This window comes from Erpetoichthys calabaricus, chromosome 2 (assembly GCF_900747795.2).
Source record: "Erpetoichthys calabaricus chromosome 2, fErpCal1.3, whole genome shotgun sequence".
NCBI classification, from domain to species: domain Eukaryota; kingdom Metazoa; phylum Chordata; class Cladistia; order Polypteriformes; family Polypteridae; genus Erpetoichthys; species Erpetoichthys calabaricus.
This window is the reverse complement of record NC_041395.2, coordinates 53,783,383-53,803,725: the sequence shown is the minus strand read 5'-3', so window position 1 is coordinate 53,803,725 and position 20,343 is coordinate 53,783,383. Positions and strand designations below refer to the sequence as shown.

General features: G+C 37.8%; 1 protein-coding gene across 41 annotated transcripts in view; it reads right to left on the bottom strand.

Moving 5' to 3' along the window:
- ano1a (anoctamin 1, calcium activated chloride channel a) overlaps positions 1-20,343 on the bottom strand; it is a 380,680-nt gene that overhangs the window by 164,872 nt on the left and 195,465 nt on the right. For 6 of the 41 annotated variants that reach the window (XM_051923669.1, XM_051923693.1, XM_051923682.1 and 3 more), the window contains 4 exons: positions 17,875-17,946; positions 16,913-16,990; positions 8,641-8,715; positions 4,454-4,655 (listed from right to left, as the gene is read on the bottom strand). The exons of 24 other annotated variants lie outside the window; for them this stretch is intronic. In XM_051923669.1, the coding sequence (XP_051779629.1) occupies positions 4,454-4,655; positions 8,641-8,715; positions 16,913-16,990; positions 17,875-17,946 (427 nt within the window). The remainder of the gene's footprint in view (positions 1-4,453; positions 4,656-8,640; positions 8,716-16,912; positions 16,991-17,874; positions 17,947-20,343) is intronic. 11 more of the 41 variants (XM_051923698.1, XM_051923705.1, XM_051923708.1 and 8 more) reach the window with 5 other exon arrangements.

Here is a 20,343-nt window from a genome sequence, read left to right as displayed (position 1 = left end):
TGCATTATTAGCAGACATGTTTCTATATTCAATTCACAAGTCTGACTTCAGTAAAATTCAACCGCAATCCTATCTACAATATATCCATCTCTAATGTGAGAGTCATATATCTTTCTTTCAGTACAACTAGGTTCACCTAACAACCTCACAAAAGAGTAATACATGACCTTGAGGTAATAGAGGCTGATCAAGCTTGGGATGTTTGCAAATGCAGTTTGAGAACAGGGTCTTGATTGTGTATCTTCCTATTCATTTTGTTTGTGACCTTTTTTTCTAGAGCCATCATTCTTCATCATCATCTTGTCCCTCTTCTAAGTGGGGTCAATGTGCTTGATCAACCTTTTAAAAACATGGTCTCCAACAAGCAAGCAAATCAGCCCAAAATTGGGTGTCAGTGCTAACCCATGATAAATCGAGTGGGTTAGTGTCAGAAAGGGGCATCTGGCTGTAAACGTTAGCCAAAACCTTAATAATGGAATTAAATCAACGTATTATACGTTTGAGTTTGGGAGCATGCACTAATAATAACTCATTGGCACACCTAGCAGCCGGGGCAATGGGTGACACCTCAGCACCACACTAGTCCGAATGGAATGGAACAGTGTGAGGTCTGTACTGCATCATACGCAAAATTCACACACTTGAATAATTTAAGAATCTTTGATCATGTTAAGTCTGAAACTATGAAGGTCATAATATCCTTAAAATTGTCTAGAGTAATGAGAGGCTACCGTTACATATTTTAAGACAAACCCACTGCAGTATACTTTACCCCTTTATTTCCATCTTACGTCATTGTATGAGTGCTTCTCAGGAAATCCCTTATTGCCCAAGGTTTGAATTTAGGTCTTCCCAACATTTAAAAAAAAAAAAAAAAAAAAAAGACTGTCTGCAACCTATTTATTTTTTTTGTTAACAAAATGATTTTCAGAAAAAATCTGTTTTTTATTTTAGCCTAAAAAAAAAAACAAACATTTGATTTAGTAACAACCTTAAGGGATTCTAACTCGGCGGGCCCATGCATTAAATGCTAACATAGCTAAAAACCAGCCACAGTTTTTTAAACTCTCCATAAAGATCACGATGAAATGAAACTCTCTTCATATTTTCAATTTATCGATGTTTAGCATTTTCATCTTCCCTTTGATGGCTCCTTCCTCAAGTCAACACTAGAACACCACACGATTTTAAACTCAGTCTTGGGAACAGTAAATGTAATAGTAGTAGCATTATCACATATACTAACCACTACGGCTACTCCTACAAGCTATGAACCCTGTGAGAGGCTAAGCTTCCCTGGTCAGTGCTAAGGTGGGTAGTTTGCTGTCTGATACATCTTATTCTCCACCTGTCAAATTCATTCCACACCTAACTGGCTGAGCTAAAGGGAATGTTTCTCTAGCCACGGGTGGCTGATATTTTTGTATTTCTGTCGTATGCTGGCATGTGTGGCTGTTGCACTGGAAAAGTTTGGTACATTGATGACTGTTATAATCTGTCCATCTATCCATCAATCTTCCTAATCTATTTATCCAGGACAGAGTCGGCAGGACAGCTGGAGCCTGTCCCCAGCAATCATAGGGCACAAAAGAGGAACAATACACGGTCATCAAATTTTTACAGAATCAAATGAGTCACAATGTCTTACACTCTGTGAGAAAGTTTAACGGATATTCTATGCCTTTCAAATGTCAGAGGATGGGTGATGGCACTTGGGAACACATTATTATTTAACCAGCATTGTAAGGAGGGCAATCTTAGAAAGTTATGGTTAATGTAAAAAAGTCACATAAGTGTCTGCTAACATCAGTTTTCTCATAGCTACTTAGATTATGTGCTAATCTTTTATCCCCTGCAATTTAAGTTTCTTAGCTATAATTGTTAAAGTAGAGTGTTTGTTAGAGCCAGGTGGGAACAGTGTCACTCCTAGAAGCATGGACTGTTTGATTAGCTTACAAATAGAACATCAGCATACAGTTTTTTGACTGTCTCCTGACCTTTCTACAAACTTTAATGAGCATATAAACATTTGAAAGTATGACCAAATATTGAGAGAAATTAAATAAGATAAGTAAGGCCTTAAACTTTGCAATATCAATTTTTCTTTAATTTATGTGTGAACTGTTTGCTTTTGAATATTACTAAAACTTTTAAAACAAAGACCTTGGATTGTGGAATTATTTGACCAAGTGTCACACTATTGCCTGAATTGTTCTATGAAGTAAGCTACAGCCGTAGATACCCTAGACATATTGTGGAAAACGCAGCTACAAGCACATTACAAGACAGGTGGTAAATGCAGATTAAAAATGAAATAGGATGAAAGTACAGTTTTTCAATAGAGGAGAAAAGGGAAGAAAGCACAAAAAAAAATCTACCCTGCATAATGTACTGGTCCCCAGTATTACAAATTCCAAACATAATGAGTATAATTTTTGGTTTGGTGGGCAAAACAGCAAACCCAAAAACTTAATGACCACAAGTAATATCTGAAACTAAGAGGAAGCAGCACAGCTTTATTCATCCAAGATTCATCATAAGATTCCTTCACTAGGGCTTACCATGCACACAAAGACAATTACAGCATATGGGCCATCCCAGAAGAGTAGATGAATGTTAGGTGTGACACTGTATATGTTACTGATGTGCTGACATTACAGAAATGTGTATAGTTATATCTCTATTGGTGTAACTTTGACTTCAAAAGTCCATGGGAGAAAACACAAATCTGTTAACTTGTGACAGACACATTTCTTGACTTTTTGGGGGTTTACGTGTCAGAATTCAGAATGAAAAGTGTCTATTGTTATCTATACTTTTGATCACTCTGCTGCAAATATGGAAACCAAGCTAGAGGCAGCACAGGTAGGGCGTGTAAACAGTAGATGATAAGCATAATGTGTTCATTTCCTCCTTTCTCCTCCATAACCCAAAGTGGGCTGACCTGGAAGAGGATTCAAATCCTCCCCTTGGCTCTGTCCAGCAATCGCATTCATAAAAAGGGATCATCAATTCTTCATGGAATGTCTAATGACCCCGTCAGGTGATGAAACAGGCTCACCAGACAAATTAACACTGTCATGCCATAGCTGATGCTGGGCAGTAAACTAAAGCAATTGGCTATTCAAGATGTATCTAACCACATCGTATTAGACAGTACTAAATTTAAACTCTAACCTTTTTCCTGTATCATTTTACATTATATTAAATTGGCTTCAAATGCTAATCGGTTTGGTTACAGATACATTTTGGAAAGTAATTTAGGCAAGTAAATGCCTTAAAGATATTATAAATAATTAGCAACATTGATATGATATTACAGTGATCCCCCACCTAGTCGTGGAAGTTACGTACCAGACCCATCAGCGATAGGTGAAAATCCGTGATATAGAAAGACCATATAAAAAAACATTTTTTTTTTTTTTATAGTTTAAGCCTTAAAATACACCTCCCACATGCTTTAAACACATGTAAACTTGTAATGGCGAGTGACGTCCACGTAACGCTTTCCTTCCCGAAGCATATCCAGGAGTTTTACCTTCGCCTGAATGGTCAAGGTCTTCCTCTGGCACTTAGGCTCACTACTACCAAAAGATTTAGGATGCTTGGGAGCCATCGTAGGACTTAAAACAAAACGAAAAGTTCACAAAAAGTTTGCTCACAACAATCGAACCACAAGCAAGGTACGTGTTACGCAGAGATTAAACCACGTTAGCAGCAGCCTAAGAAAATGAGAACCCCACTCTGATTGGTTGAGTCTCCTCTTTCAGCCAATAACGGGCCTTGTAAGAAATCATCTGGGTACTGTAACGCAAAACTCTTTGTCTACCGTAGTGTACAATGTAAGTATAAAATTAGATATGTTCCACAGAAAAATCCATGATATCGCGGGGGCGCGATAGCTGAACCGCAATATAGCGGGGGATCACTGTATGACAAATGCATTGGGAAATGTTCTCTTTCTTAAAAAGTAGGGTGGGCATGTTCCTGTTACTTTGATGCAAATTATGTCTGTTTTCGTATACCGTGGAGTCTTACACTGCAAAAATCGAAGTCAACGTGAAACATTTATCACGAGAGAGAGCAGTTACCATAAGAGCAAAACAGATTCTACTTGAAGTAAAATCAAATCATAATCACAGTAGAAGCCCATGAATCATTAATAATACACCTGTACTGCCTTTAAATGTGATAACCTTCAATCCATTTTGTGAACCAGTCTGTTTCATTACAAGAATGATGAGGGCCAGAGGCTACGCTGGCAGAACTGAGTACACAGAGAGAGCCGATCTTCGATGGGACAAAGCAAATCTTTTTTTTGCTTTTTCATTTAAAATTCAGAACTCTTCACTATTTCAAAGTCTGCTCCTTTAGATATAAATTATTGCATGATGCTCAGATTTGGTTAATGGATTAATCCATACAATGCTGATAAAAGACAACATTTAATTACCAATCACTGTTAGCCATCTAGCAATCGAGCCGTAGACTTCATCAAGGATAAGGATGACCACCAGATTGATGATAACTGCCGTAGCTGTGACAGTGACCCTCACATTAGACCTGGTGGTAGGATTTGGACTCATTGCAAGTGCTGCGGCTGTGGATATCCTGTAGAGTATTACTCCAAACACAATTGCAAAAGTAAGGCCAATCTGAAAAGGAAAATCAAACAAAATTATGAGGAATGCTATCAAGGTTTAAAATTCAAATTGACTGGTGGTACAATAAAATCCTGTCACTGCAGCATAGATAGCGATACATTACAAAATCCTTATTTCATTCTTCCTTTCAGGAATTTTTCACTTCCAATAAAAACCTCAGCACATTTGAAATGCATCATGTGTGCCAGATGACAAATGCCCATTAGTTCTTGCTATTGCTAATAGTCAAAACACTTGTGTAAGCTGCACTTAACTTCACTGCCATATAAATGGAACTTACTGCTCTGTGTGCACAAACTTAAGTGGAAGGTTAGAAGAGGACAAATGATCTACATAAGCAGAAGATATCTTTTGATTTATTATTGTGCGGACCCAGTAAAATACCAGATGCAACCTGAAAACCTAATAAGCATTCAAGGTTTCCTATATAGACATTCAAATAGCCATATGCTATAAAATTAATACTGATCCAAAGACTACATACAATGTGCTTGTTTGAAATACAACTGTCAGCATTGTTACATTTAAACTACATATTCCAGATGCGCCATTACAAGTGTAACGCACAGTCAAGAATTCCTTCCCTTCACTTGTACTATGCTGAAGGTACCATATAACTCAACACGAGAGTCTTTTTAATTACTTTTGCTATGAAATGTACATAATAGGTCAGTTTTTCGTCACAAATATATTTTTTACCGGCAACTCTTACTTCCATTGTGTAATTATATCAAAAATATTTACGACTGCTATGTAAACTTTACATTCATTTATATTAAACCTCATTTAATTTTTTTCCATGCTGATTTGTTGGGATTTTACAGACTACTTACTAAACCACAAGGCTTTCTGTCATCTTAATAATTACACCTTACTTAAAACAGGAGCAGCATTGTTTTTATGGGGTCCAATTTAAGGGGTTAAAGAAAAGTATCTGGCACCTCAACCCAATGCTGTTTAGGAGTACCATTTGAATCTTTAATTCCTGTCTCTCACAGTTTTAGCCTTTCATGGGACACCTTAAGAAAAGCTTTTAGAATAATAAGAAATAATGCTGCATACTCTACAGTAATTAAATGATTCTGATGCTTAAAAGAGTCTAGGAGACTAATGAAACTTGATTTTTCCTGTCTAAACCCAAAATGGCAGATGGTTCGCTACCACGGGTACTTGGAACCATTTATAAAAGACAAGATGAAGCTCCATTACTTTGACATAACAACTACCTAACCTACAGTACATTTACCAAGGTAAGCAGAATAGTTCTTCTCTTATACTGTACTGCAGGGGTACTCAATCACGGTCCTGGAGGTCTGCAGTGGCTGCAGGTTTTTGTCCTAACCCGGTTGCTTAATTAGAAAGCAATTCTTGCCAATAATTTAATTCCATGGCTCGTTAGTGCTTTTACTCTGCTATGTCAGGTCATTCTCATATCCTGGATTTTCTTCCTCTTTCTAAGGATATCATCCGAATGATCTGAATGCTAAAATGGATGAGTGATTCTTAGTCCTTCACTTTTTTCTCTTCAGTTTCCTTCCAAATATTTAATTAAACCAATTAGTGCACGATAAATACAGAGGTGTAAATAGTAACAAGCTAAATGGAGAAATGCTGGTCTCTTTTGTCATTTGCATATTACTGCTAATAAGGAGCAATTAAAAACCAAGACTACAGCTGCTTAAGACTAAAATAGCAATAGGGGGTCAAAATCTTAACGAGCAGACAACTAGAAGTGAAGCAGAACAGTGTTATTTGAGCAGTAAGTGCTTCTTATTAAGCAATTTGGTTGGAGCAAAAACCTGCCGCCACTGCGGACCTCCAGGACCGTGATTGAGTACCCCTGCTGTACTGTATGTAAATGTTTTCTAGGTTTCAGCTTTATAAAGCTTGCCAACATTAGATTACATTTTGAAAAGATAATCTTTATCAATCCCCAAGGGAAAATTAAATGCATACAGCAGCAAAAACAAAAAAAGCAAATATACAGACTCACAGGACAAATAAAGTCAATCAATCAATAGATGTATATTGTACAGGATTTGTAAAATAAACTTGGAAGAGTATAAGCATTTATTATGGATGTCGTGAAGAATCCCTGAATTGACTGATAGCAGCGGGCATACAAGATCCCAAGAGGCGCTTCTTACACACAGTGGTGGAGTGAGCCTGTGCTAAATGTGCTCCATGAGAGTACCCCTGGTGGGGATGGAGGGGATTTTTCTTTTCCACAGCTGTTTCCCAGGGTTAGCCCTGTGATGCAGCAGGCTTTCCTGATAAGTTGGTTCAGGGCATTGTGTGTCACTTAAACGCATGTTGTTTCCCTAAGAGACCCCAGTAAACAATAAAGGCAGAGTGGTGGCTCTGAGGCTAGGGGATCTGCACTGCAATCGGGAAGGTTGCCCGTTCAGAATCCCGTAAATGCCAATAGGGACTCTGCTCTGTTGGGGCCCTTGAGCAAGACCCTTAACCTGCAATTGCGGAGTGCTTGAGTAGTGAGAAAAGTGCTATATAAATGCAAATGAGATTATAATATTAATTATGCTGGCTACTACACATTCAGATTGCTGCAGTCATCAAAGTATGAGACTTCCCTCAGAACATACAATCTACTCTGACAACTTTTTTTACAGTGCAACTGTGTTGTCAGACCAATCCAGTATTCGTTTATTGGATGTGACCTTCCAGGTACTCGTCTACAGCATTTCCATGTTCTCGTCTCCCTTGAATGGTTACTGGTCTCCAAGGCACTATGGCATGCTGGAAGTCCACTACAAATCTTTTGTCTTGCTAATGTTGAGTTGAAGGTGGTTATCTCTGTACCACAGGACAAAAGTCCCCCTCAAGCCTCTGTACTCCGACTCCGTTACCAATGCAGCCTACGGACAGAGGAGTCATCTGAGAATGTCTGTTGGTTGCAAGTGCTGGAAGTCTGATGATTAAGGGGTAAACATTTCCAAAAAATGCACATGAAGTGTTTGTATACAGCATGTAATCACAGTAGGTGAGCACTACTGGATTAAAAAAAAATCTCTTCTGCATACATATTTAATTTTTAACATTTTCATTTTTAGTATAAGTTACTTTATTATAATGCCCATTTTATGTAGTATTTTCTTAGCAAATTTCAGAAAACATCAACTTTTCTGTATATTTTACACTTTCTGTCCCACCTGTGACCGTCTACAAGTGAGTACGGGGTGGAATGGTTGTCCAGTCCGTTTCCTATTTGTGCCTGATGCTATACAGATAATTTCTTGCCTCCTTCCACATTATTTTGGAATTAAAGTGCTTAGAAAATTAATGAAACAATAAATCAATAGAAGCTTAGCATACACTTTTATTAGTGTAGATTGTGCATAGCGTTAGTGTTTTTGTTAAATATTTTAATTTTGTGTTTAATTGTATTGATGTGTGTGTATGATTTGGAAATAGTAAATGACAAGGGCACTACATAAAATTAAAATTAACCCAATAAGAAAATGACAATGTTAAAAATGATTTTTTCATCTTGACTTACAAAATCGTAGACCTCGTAGGGAGTCAGGACGTTATTGACAAATCATGTCCTTTCCTCTCCGCCCACCCTGACAATGGCAGGCTAATTTATTTTACTTCTAGTTACAGAAGACAGTGAAGCACACTGTTCTATTTATGTAAAAATGCATTGCCAAAAGGAAAAGTCTGGCTGCACAGGCAAAGCACATGAGCTACAGCATAGTACATGAAAGTGCCATATCACAGGTGTTAACATGGAGGAAAAAAGGTACCCACACCTGGTTTCTGACGTTGGGGATTCATTCTTTGCATGTTGCTGCAGAAGCACCTACTCACCTGGGAGAATCGATTCAGTGATAAGTATCTGGAAAGCTGAATGTCATATTCTCAGACATTACTGCATTCTGTAATGCATAGCTGACTGATCAACGGAGCTGCTGTGTGTGTTTTGTAAATACCACAAAAAAAAAAAAAAAATTACCATAAACAGAATCATCACGATATTGGTTGTATATGCTGGTAGTCTGTCTCTCCAGGTAAGCTTTTCTTTTTCTGTCTGGAAAGGGGGAAAAAAAATGGGAAAATAATGTTAGGAGCCATGACTTAAATAAATAAGTCTGTGCAGATTATTCTAGAAAAAAAAAACACAAAAGGAAAAGGGTGGGGGGCAAAAAAACACACAAAATAAAATAAATATAAAAGGAGGTATTAAAACTACTCGGGTTCCTTGGTCAAGACTGCAATCTACATGTATTTTAGTCCCAAATATTGAAAGATAATTTGACGTGACCATGTTATATATAGCAACACGTAACAAAAAAGTTGGATTCCCAGAAACGTTAATGTGTAAAGCAGAAAAGAAGAGAAAGGGCAGCCAGCTGAGGCACACCCAACAAATGGCTTCAACTCAAAGAGTCACAACAAGACAGGAGTTTCTGTTTTCTAGTAATTGTTTTCAGCAGCCCGCAGGTGTGTGCTTTGAAGCAGCAATGACAACACACAGCGAGCAGACTCCCCGCTCGAACAGCAAACAACCATTGGCTTATATGTTTACTTGTGCTTCCCTTGAGTAAAGGAATTAAATATTATTTCTTCATAACTGTTTACCAGCCACCTACATCCAAAATTAAGTTGATTTAATTCAGGCCAATTTCAAATTTCACATAAAATATATTAAATCTAGTAGGCTTCCAAAACATTACCAAGTCTAATCTATGAACATACAACAAAAACAGTTAAAATGTGTACAGGTATATTTTAAATTGTAAGACATTTTGAATTTGAGACCATGAAGTAATCTGTAAATTGAAAATGGCTAATTTGTTTCTGTAAAAATACTATTTTATATCAAAACAAACCAGACTCTTGATTTTGTTTATGTAGACTTAGTGTTTCATTTTGCAGTTTAGAAACACCACCTTTAAAAAAAGAAGTGGGGAGTAAAGCACAAGAACAACCCAAAAAAACACAAACAGAATTAAAACAAAAAATGTTTATTTACACACCAGTGCTAAACTACCAACACACACTAGAAAAAAAAACACAAAACTTCATGCAGATGAAATGAAATGCACATATCCAAACACCATGTATTTTCTTACTGAAATATAAAGGATAAAAATATTTAAATATAGATAAAAAAAACGATAATAATGAAGGTGGAAATCGTGCACTAAACCTACAAATAAGAAGAAATGGTGTGGGGGTGGAAAGAACGCAAAATAATAATAATAATAATAAAGTGGATGAAAGTGCATCAAGTTTCAAAACAGGGGTTTGTCAAGAAGTAAAGAGAGCAGAAGAAATGTGATTCCCAACATTCACCTGTCGCCACATTGTCCCTGCACAGTCAAAACTGAAACAAAGTTGAGGGGTTTCTTCTGATACTCAGCCCTAATTATATACAACTGACAACCTAAGGGACTAATTTAGAAGGACAATTTCTGTCAAAAAGAAAAATGAAGTTCCCCTCAAGAGTACCTAACACTAATCTGATGATGTGCAGGAAAGTAGACCCAACAGCAAACACCAGAGCCTCATAGAAGCTGTGTGTATTAACAGCACAAAGCGGGGTTTTGACAAGAGAAAATCCTGGAGAAGGACTATGGCTACCACCTCTCATTTCAACATATTTCTTAAATAAGAGTGTTGTTTCTGACCTAAACTCAAAATGATGGAATTTTTACAGTATACATAACTTTTGTGGTACTGTTTCTTTATTTTCAAATTCAGAGAGTCTTTACCGTATGGATACTGATTTTGCAAGAAGTCTCCATTCTGCTTCCCACAAGCTTCTGTCTGACACTCGGCTCTCAATAGACATGTTAAAACTTGATGATAATTCAGCAGCTTGGGAAAAAGGATGGAGAAGCAACTTTTCACAACCATCTAAACTACTCTCAATCAAGTGATGCAAAGGTGTCGCTTGAAGACATACTCTTTATTATGCATATTGGGACAAATTATATTTTCTGATATTTCTCTCCTCCTGTCCTGACTCATCAAAGCTTCAACCAGCTGCCATAATATTTTGCCTTTTAGTTTTATTTCTAGCACACACTGTATACATAAAAACAACAGCAAAGGATACTTTGGAAAATGCGTCTGTTAAACAAGCTATAAATTATAAAACTAAAAATATATAAATGCACAAATATTTGGGAATGTGTGGTCTGGCAAAGCCCATCAAAACAACAATGTTTGTCCTTTTGAGAAATTTAGCGAATAGTGGCTCAAGAAATGTTATAAACAATCACCAAAACCATCCTCAAACACAAAAGAATTACAAAAAAAGATAAAAAAAAGAAAAAAACCATCTGACTCTGCTAACGATAAGATGCAGTCACAGTAAGGCGTATGGTGGTCCAGTAGGTATGAAGAGGCCCAGTAGTGTTTCTTGACACGCATGAGCAGAAAAATTTGTTGGCTAAAATTACTCAATGCTAGTGTGTCAGTGTGGTGATGTGCATAATGGTTCATAATAGCCATTTGTTTTATCTTCAATCCTTTCTCTGCTACAAACTCCTGGGGGTCAAGAGTGTGTCTCCATAACTGAGCCTTCCTTCCTTATCAGCTTTTTGATTCAGTGGGCTTCTTTTCAAGTGATGCTACTGGTCAACCACATTACAGCACAGAAAATGACAGAGTTGCAGAACATGTAAAGGACAGTACCCATATCAAAGGAACAATCTCCGATAGAAAAGAGTTTGCTCTGTCCTTTCTTTTATAGTTCCTCTGTGTTACAAGACCAGTCCAACCTGCCACTGATGTGGATGCCAAAGTAGGAGACACGTTCATTTATAAACAGGAATTTTCATGCTCTGCTCTTATAAAGAGTGCAAGGTAGACCTGACTCATTGGACAAACACATGTACATTTGAAGTTGTCATTAATAGTGCTAGCTGCTCTTTCTCCCTTTCCTGTCAGTTGTAATTAACACGTCAGAGCAGAAGGTACAAAGTAGTGTTGCGCAGTGGATTATTATTCAACTTTTGACAAATGGAGCCATTCCATCTTAGATTTATTACAGACTTAAATATCAGTTTGAGGATAAGTGTCTCTCTCAGTCTAAAGTGTATGATTGGTACAAGTCATTCAGAGAGGGACTATCATGTCTTCAGTCCACTTAAGGAATTTGTAGGAGAGATGAAATTCAAGTCAAGTGAGAAGGTTATTGACGCCGTGTAAAAATGGGTCAACATGCAGTCAAAAGACTTCTACTCTTCTGGGATTAAGAAGCTTCCTGAGCGCTGGAACAAGTGGATTGCAGGGGCAGGAGACCACATAGAAAAATATAGTGTAGAAGTCATTTTATTGTATTCAATAAATAAAGTGCAGCTCATAAATTCCTGTTTATATTTGAACACCCCTCGTACTTGTGGCAATCCAACTCCACATCCACTCCCTGAATGGTGACTAGGTGCAGAGGCTTTTTTGTATGGTTTCGTTTCTTGGCTTTACTTATGTAGAGTTCTATTTGCACCAAGAAACGATGCTCTCCACCTGACTCCTCACCTTTGTCTCATCCCCCATATCAATACACCCCATTAATGCAGAATCATTAGGGAATTTCAGCAAGTGACATGACCTGGTGTTATTTTTATAGTCCGAGGTGTAGAAGGTTAGCAGAAAGACAGACAGGACTGCTCCTTGTGGTGCTCCAGTGTTGCTCACATCCATATAAGTAATGCACCCCGTTCAGCTTCACAAACTGCAGTTTGCTGGACATCTAGTCCATTATCTAGGATGCCATAGGCTCATTCACGCTGCATATCTCGGAGCTTAGCCCTCAACAGGGCTTACTGGATGCTACTGGAAGGCATTAGTAAAACTTAATCCTCACAGTGCTGCCAGCTTTTTTTCCCAGATGGGGAGAAGGCCTTGTGCAGCAGTTAAATAATTTCATCTTCTACTCTAATCTTTGTCCTATAGGCAAACTGCAGTGGGTCCAAATTTCTTTTCACAAAAGGACTTGTATGGTCCAGGACCAGCCTTTTGAAGCTCTTCATACAAGACTTGTTTTATTCTTTATTCATCTGAACTATTAGTGTTTACTGCTTTTTGACCTAACACCCTAGAATACCTGTGGTCATGGTTTCTACACCCAAGATCTTCCGACAGCATCGTTTTTTCATTATTTATAAAGCATCATTATAGAAGCCTCAGCATACACTTGCGTGGCTCTTATTCTCTCACATTCCAGTCCTACACACGGGGCTTTGTCTAATCTAAGGCTGAATACACAGTTTCCTAAACTAATACTCCTGCTTTGCATGTTCACCGTGATGTCCATAGTCATGGACTATATTGCAGCTTACACTCGCTCACTTCAATCTGGCTGCCAAGCATTTAGCAAACTTTATTCAGATTTTTCAAAATTCTTTTTCTATTTATCCGGCAATGTAAATTTGAATACCTTCACATTGTGGTATTATTATAATTTCTTGGTTTGCCCAGAGATCCTGTTACATGGGAATGCGTTTCAGCTCATAAGCAATTTTAAACTGACCTGGTTTGTGACTAGAGTCAGTTTCGGTAGCGAGTGATTGGTCCACCAAGGCACACTTATGGCTCCTCATGCAGATGGTTGGCCCACTGGAACATGAACCCAAGTTGCTCCTTTGGGCTGTGCCTGACCACCAGGCACTTGCTGACGAGCTCAGAGCAGGGCTCCAGTTGTCCTTTACCAGGAACTGTTGCTGGATCCTTGACTTTTTTAAAAGGGGTAAATGAACCGCACTTGGTCTGATCCTTCATTTAGGACCAATTTAACTTGGGTGACCCTACCAGGAGCAATTGACCTGGTCAATATAGCTCATGATAAGGTGGCAAATTCAAGGAAACCCCAGGAATGGCATCTCTGTTTTTTGTGGATGATGTAGTCCAATTGGCCAATAGAGACTGCTCTGTTGGGCCCTTGAGCAAGGCCCTTAACCTGCAATTGCTGAGCGCTTTGAGTAGTGAGAGAAGCGCTATATAAATGCAAAGAATTATTATTATTATTAATTATTATACTAAGGTGGTTTGCAGCCGAGTATGAAGTGGGATGAGGATCAGCGCCTTGGTGTCTGAGGTCATGGTTCACAGCCAGAAAAGGGTCGAGTTCCATCTCTGGATTGGGGAAGAGGTGCTTCTTTAAGTGGAGGAGCCTTCCCCATTAATTCTGAAACACACTGGTTTAGCAAATGGAACAATGTATTTTGCTTTGCTTTCTAAGTTACTTTGGAACAATTAAGAAATGTGCCATATAAATTAAGGATTATTTTTCTGTTAAAGCTGTCTGCTTGCTTACCTGAAAACAGGCTCTCAGAGGCAGAAAGGCAACCAAATTATCAAGAGACAATAAAGGGAATTACAGAGACCAAAGAACCACCTGCACTGATGACTGGCGGACACATTCAGATGACAATCCTGGCAAGTGGATGCCACCCGGGGACAGTAGCATATGTTTGTATAGTATTTGCCTCATAAAGGTTATTTCCAAGAGACATCACTATGAGAGTAGAACAATTCAGGACTGGTAGCACATACGTTTTACTGCTAGATGGCAGCAGATAGTCTTAAGATGTAGTTAAAACTACTATTAGGCTTTAAATATAGGATAACAGGCAGCTCAAGAGGCAATTCATTAGATAATAAGACAAATTTGGAGAATGTTTCAAAGTAAGGAGTTGCCAGGGGCACAGTGTTGTGGCTAGAGCAATTTAAGTAGCAGCTTGCGACTCCAGGTTTTTGCTAGCCATTAGTGCCTGAGTGGGTTATAAAAGGATAGTGCCTTCCAGGAGCCAGAAGCCAAAGATGAGATGCAAGATGAGGTAAAGTAGGTGAGCAACTAGAAAACTTTGAACAGAATGAGGAAAAGTGTTTTAATTGAAACTAGCTAATGTGTGTAAGTAGATAAGCAACCCCACAAAGTTCGATAGAGGGAAAACAGTAAGAAAACCCACTGGGCAACCAAAGCATTATTTTATTGTATTCGTTTTACTCTCCGTGCTCATTCTATTGTTGTGTGTGTTTTGTTATTGCACAGCATTATTTCTGACACTTTGTTGTCATATGGGCTTTCAATGAAGACACAATGGTATACGAGGGCATCTTGGATTACAACAGCTAATTTATTAAGACTTTTGCAAACAGTTCAAAGGGATGCATCAGAATAATGAATAAATAATAAAAACTATCAGATTCACAATATGCAGAAAACACACAAATCTTTAGAAAGCAACTGTAGCTAAAAACATTAGTCATTGTTAAAAGCCAGTTGAAAAAAATCAAAGGGTTTAGTATACAAATATTCCTTTTTTTAAATTAAAGACTGATGCTTATTATTAATCTGATTGATCTGAAAGTCAGTGGCCAGCCAACTTCCCCAGAATTGTGAAATATTAATAAAAAATATTTTGGATTGTGCTTACTGTGACAGCTCTCCTACCAAACAAAGAAAGATTGCTAGGCAGTAGTCTAATGCTAGCAGATGATGTTTTTATTGGATGTTTTGAAAAGAAATAATTGGTCTACAACATTACAAATCACTTCTTGTTATTTATGTATCGCTTTGTGGAACAATATCCTTGCATCCATTTTAAAAACCTGATTAATCCATGTCGAGCCGGGAAAGGTCCGAGTCTGTCTTAGAATAGCAAGGTACAAGACGCTATGCAGGGCCTACTAGTCCATTAACAAGGTCCAGCGATGCCTACACAGAAACACGTCACACAAACAGTGACTGTAATGGGGTTCAAATGCAAGGCCCTAGGACCATGGGTAATTTTAACTTTACTTGTATGCCATTTTTAATAATAGTATTTTAATAATATCTTTTGTAACAAATTCAGTCACTTCATAATAAATTTTCCCAGTTCTTACATACACACACACACACACAAGGATCATAGCATAGGTGTGAAACTATAATACCCATCGTCATCAGCCATGCCAAGAATATCACACAATTACACATTTAAACATCATTTAGAACATTAGAACACTCTAGACGAGAACAAGCCATTCAGCCCAACAAAGCTCGCCAGTCCTATCCACTTATTTCTTCCAAAAAAAAACATCAAGTTGAGTTTTGAAAGTCCTAAAGTCTTACCTGTCTACCACATTACTTGGTAGCTTATTCCAAGTGTTTAATGCTCTTTGGGTAAAGAAAATCCTCCTAATGTTTGTGTGAAATTTACCCTTAACAAGTTTCTAACTGTGTCCTTGTGTTCTTGATGAACTCATTTTAAAATAACAGTCTCGATCCAGCATATTATTTCCCTTTATAATTTTAAACACTTCAATCATGTCACCTCTTAATCTTCTTTGCTTAAACTGAAAAGGCTCAGCTCTTGTAATCTTTCCTCATAATTCAACCCCTGGAATCAGCCTAGTCGCTCTTCTCTGGACCTTTTCTAGTGCTGCTATGTCCTTTTTGTAGCCTGGAGACCAAAACTGCACACAGTACTCCAGATGAGGCCTCACCAGTGTGTTATAAAGCTGAGCAGAACCTCCTTGGACTTGTACTCCACATATCAGGGTGTTATATAACTTAACATTCTGTTAGCCTTCTTAATGGCTTCTGACCACGGTCTGTAAGTCCACTACGACTCCTAAATCCTTCTCATAAGGTGTACTCTCGATTTTCCGACCGCCCATTGTGTATTCAACCTCACATTTTTACTTCCTATGTGTAATACTTTACATTTACTGACATTAAATTTCATCTGCCACAAATCTGCCCAAGCCTGTATGCTATCCAAGTCCTTTTGTAATGATTTAACGGATTCCAAATGATCTGCTAATCCACCTATCTTGATATCATCTGCAAACATAACCAGCTTGTTATTTATATTCCTATCTAAATCATTTAGGGACGAGTGTTTGTCTACACCAACTCCCTGGCAGACTTTGCTGTTGAGGTGCAGCAGCTGTAGGCAGACTAAGTGGAAAAGTGTGTCATGGGATAAAACACATAATAACGCTGCACTGCTCAAACAGATGTAGGTAAAGCAAACTGTGGCAAAGACTTGGAAATAGTGGATGCTTTCAACGGTGAAGTGTACACCTTGTGATGGAGTCTTGTAGCACCACACGCATAATTGACAAATCCTGCTTTTTTGGAGTTGCATTTACACAAACTCAATAATAATTTCAAAACCAACATTCTTCTTTCTTCACATACACAAAGGGTTTCATCATTTCATTTTCTCTGCTCTTGACAAACCAGGTTTTTGGAGTGAACAAATTTCACATTTTAAAAAAAGTACCAGCTTGACCCCGGCCATGGCAGTTTGAACAGTTTGCTTCCATTTGTTTGTTCTCTCCTCGACTACCTCCGGCTGTTTCTGATGGCAAGCATAGGAGAATAAAAGCAAAACAGGACGCAAAACATGTTAAAATGCAGAAGTATCAAAACTGTTTACACAGGAAAATTAATTTTAGACAGTGGATTACTGCCTCCAGTTTGGTGGTATTTCAAAGTAGAGTGAAAGGTTCTGTTGGTTTTTAGACCATACAAGGAAATAGAATATATTTCAGAGATGAGTATAATGGAGATGTTAATAATTTACAAATGGTGACTGGGCCCACTCATCAGTCATTACGGGCAGTAGTCTCATTTTTTCATAACGTGGCACAGAAAACACAAGGTTAATTGCTTGAAACAAAACAAGTAATTGACGGACATGAAGCATAGGTGGAATGTAAAGAGCACAGCATACAGGGTGGGCAAGTCAAGCCAAAAACTGTTGCCAAAGCACTAGGAGGGTCTCAATTAAAGAATAAACAGTTAACAGATATATTACACTTTGAAGACATACTTTGTTGCTTTGGCTGCACACGCTGATACACAAGAAAGCAGTTAAACACAACATTTCTGATGTAAATCCTTCAACCAGAAGGACAGACTTCAATGATTTAGTGTGCACTGTCATGCTAGCACTTGTAACAGTCCACAAATGTATCTTTGTGTCAAGAGCATTCTAAAAGGTACGGCACACTAAAAGCTTTGCTGTTAATAATAAAATTAGGGAAAAATGTTAATAAAAATATTTATCTTTCAAAACCACACTAGTAAAATATGAACACAAATTCAATGTAAAGTTGTTATCTTCTCTAACAGCCATCATTGAACCCACTTTCTAATCACCTACAAAGATTTACAAATGCGTAACAGTAAAGAACATATCCATGCCACATTTACATCTTTCCAGAGGTCAGTCTGTCTTACCTTTTTCACTTTGTGGTCTTTTCTCATGGATTTCTGCATTACTTTGGCTTCATACTCTGCTCTTGGGTGGGCCTAGGGAAAAGGCAACATTGGAGCAGTTAAACTTTTAATACTAAACATTCTGGTTAAGAGCAGCCAAAAGGAATTGATGTAGAGGAATGGCAAGCCTGCAGCAAAAAAAAAAAAATTACATTGAGGATGGAATAATGGCAATGATAAGCATTTCCTATCTAAAATGTGCAGCGAACACTACACAGTGGAAATGGATAAGAACTGCATAACAGGCAAATATTAATCAAATCTTTGGCAAATGACTGAAATGCTGAATTAAATATCTGGAGCTATACCCAGCCTGAAAAGAAAACCAGTTGATTTACTGCAGAATTCAAAAAGTCAGATGTTTTGTCAGAATATAACCTAATGTTTTCAAAACCTCTTAATTCAATTCATCCTGTCCCTGTAACACAGGGGCAAAATGGTGGGAAAAAAAAAAAGAAATTATTTTCTCTTTAGGGAAATTTAAGATCCCTATAACAATAAATTGGATTAAGTTGATTGGAGGCATTTTGTAAATTATCAAATAATTTTGAAATAGTACCTCAATATATATCAATGGGTGGCTTTTTTCAAATTATAACACCCTTGGCCTCATGTTTGGGCTATGCGTTTAGCTTATACCTTCCTGAACTGTAATTTTCCCTGATTTATCAGTATTCTTAAGGTTATCATGAAGCCTTCTCCTCTTCACCAGTACTAGATTAATAACCATTGGTTTGGATGAACATCCTTCACTAGATGGTACTAGCTTGCTTTCCTCAGTTGAAGGAATCAAATTTCCAACCATTTTAAGGAAACGAAGAATAGGATAAAAAAAAAAAAGTTATAATAAAGAATAGCAACTCACATTTTTAAGTATATGGTGATGCAATATCAGTAATGTCCTTGAACTAGAACCCTTTGGAGTAATCACGTATTAAACCGATTTGCTATAATCCTTCCTGATATTTTGGTATCCATCACTGCCTACTCTGAACTATGTTTCTTTTACTACTAGAAAAATGCATAAACTGCACAACTGTATCAAACACTGTAATTTGGAATATTTATTACACTGTTAATTTGAAAACCAAAAATATACCATAAAAAAGGTATACAGAAAAATGTCTAATATTAAAGAGATAGGAGAGCGTTGCCAAAATTAACCTTTAGAAAAACAAGAACTCTCTTACAACAGATCCCAGAGCTCTTGGCTCAGATTATCACAAATACTTTTTTTACTTTACTTGAAATGTGGTATAGCGGGTCCACAGCTCATGTCAAAAGGGCCAGTTTTAAATAAATAATCGCTGCACTTGCGGCTTAGAGAGCGGGCGTGGTAAGTGTGGCAGATCGGTTCCTGGGGTGATTTGTGATGCGGGCGATTCTCGCTTAAGTGCACAGGTGAGGAGTCATCCACATCCGTAATTGTTCCTGGGAGCTGTTGATTGCCACAGCTGATCCACGTCCCCGTAATATATAGTAGCGTGAGGCGGCTAGTGGGGGAAGCCAAGTCTTGTTCTGGAGAGAGCGGAACCGAAGGGATCGGGAAGCCTCCAGATCAGGAATGGAAAGAAGGTCAGCTGCAGGTAGGGTGACTCTCCTGTTGAGAATCCCGATGGGAGAAGCAGGGGAGTCGCCAGGTAAAAGACGACACTGGGCTTTGCATTTCTAAAGGATTGCTTCATGCCATTGTTTTAACCTCGTTTTAAAGGATTCATTTAAAAAATAAATAAATAATATTTATAAAATAATAATAAAAAAATATATTTTTTTTAACTTCCACTTCACTTGTGTTTTAATGGATTATTTAAGGAAGATTTTGAAAAGCACTGCACTTTACTTATTTGGACACTTTGTTTTTGATTGTTTTGTCGCTGTTTTTAATAAAAGCATGTTACACTTTTGCATCATCCCCTTGCTCCATTTGTTGTGCCTCACTGCCGAGCTCATCTGTGACATTACCGACGGTGACGGGTTCAGGGCTCCCAAAAGCAAGCAGGGAGCGAGGAGCAGAACCCGCATCGTCACACTTGACTGTCTACTAGCGCAACTCTGTTAATGAACTCCTTTTGAAACATACATTTCACTACTCATATTTCAACATATCAACAAAACGATATCATGGTTTGTAATGTTACGAATAAATGGTCTCACATTGAGACCAATAATGGCAATGCTGTAATGATCAGGGTTATTTCTTTGTTTAAAAAAAAATAATTCAAATTCTAGACTTTTTTGGTTTTGTTTTGTGCCCTCCCCCACCATAACCTATCGTCTATGGGAGAGAAGTGAAAGCTTTACATTCTTCAAAAATTTTGAGCTCTGGTTTTTGATGAAATTTGATGTTTTAGGGCCCCCCGATACTGAAAACATCAAGATTTCCATGATGGGTGTGTGTCTGTCTGTGTCTCATAGTTTCTTGACAATAGT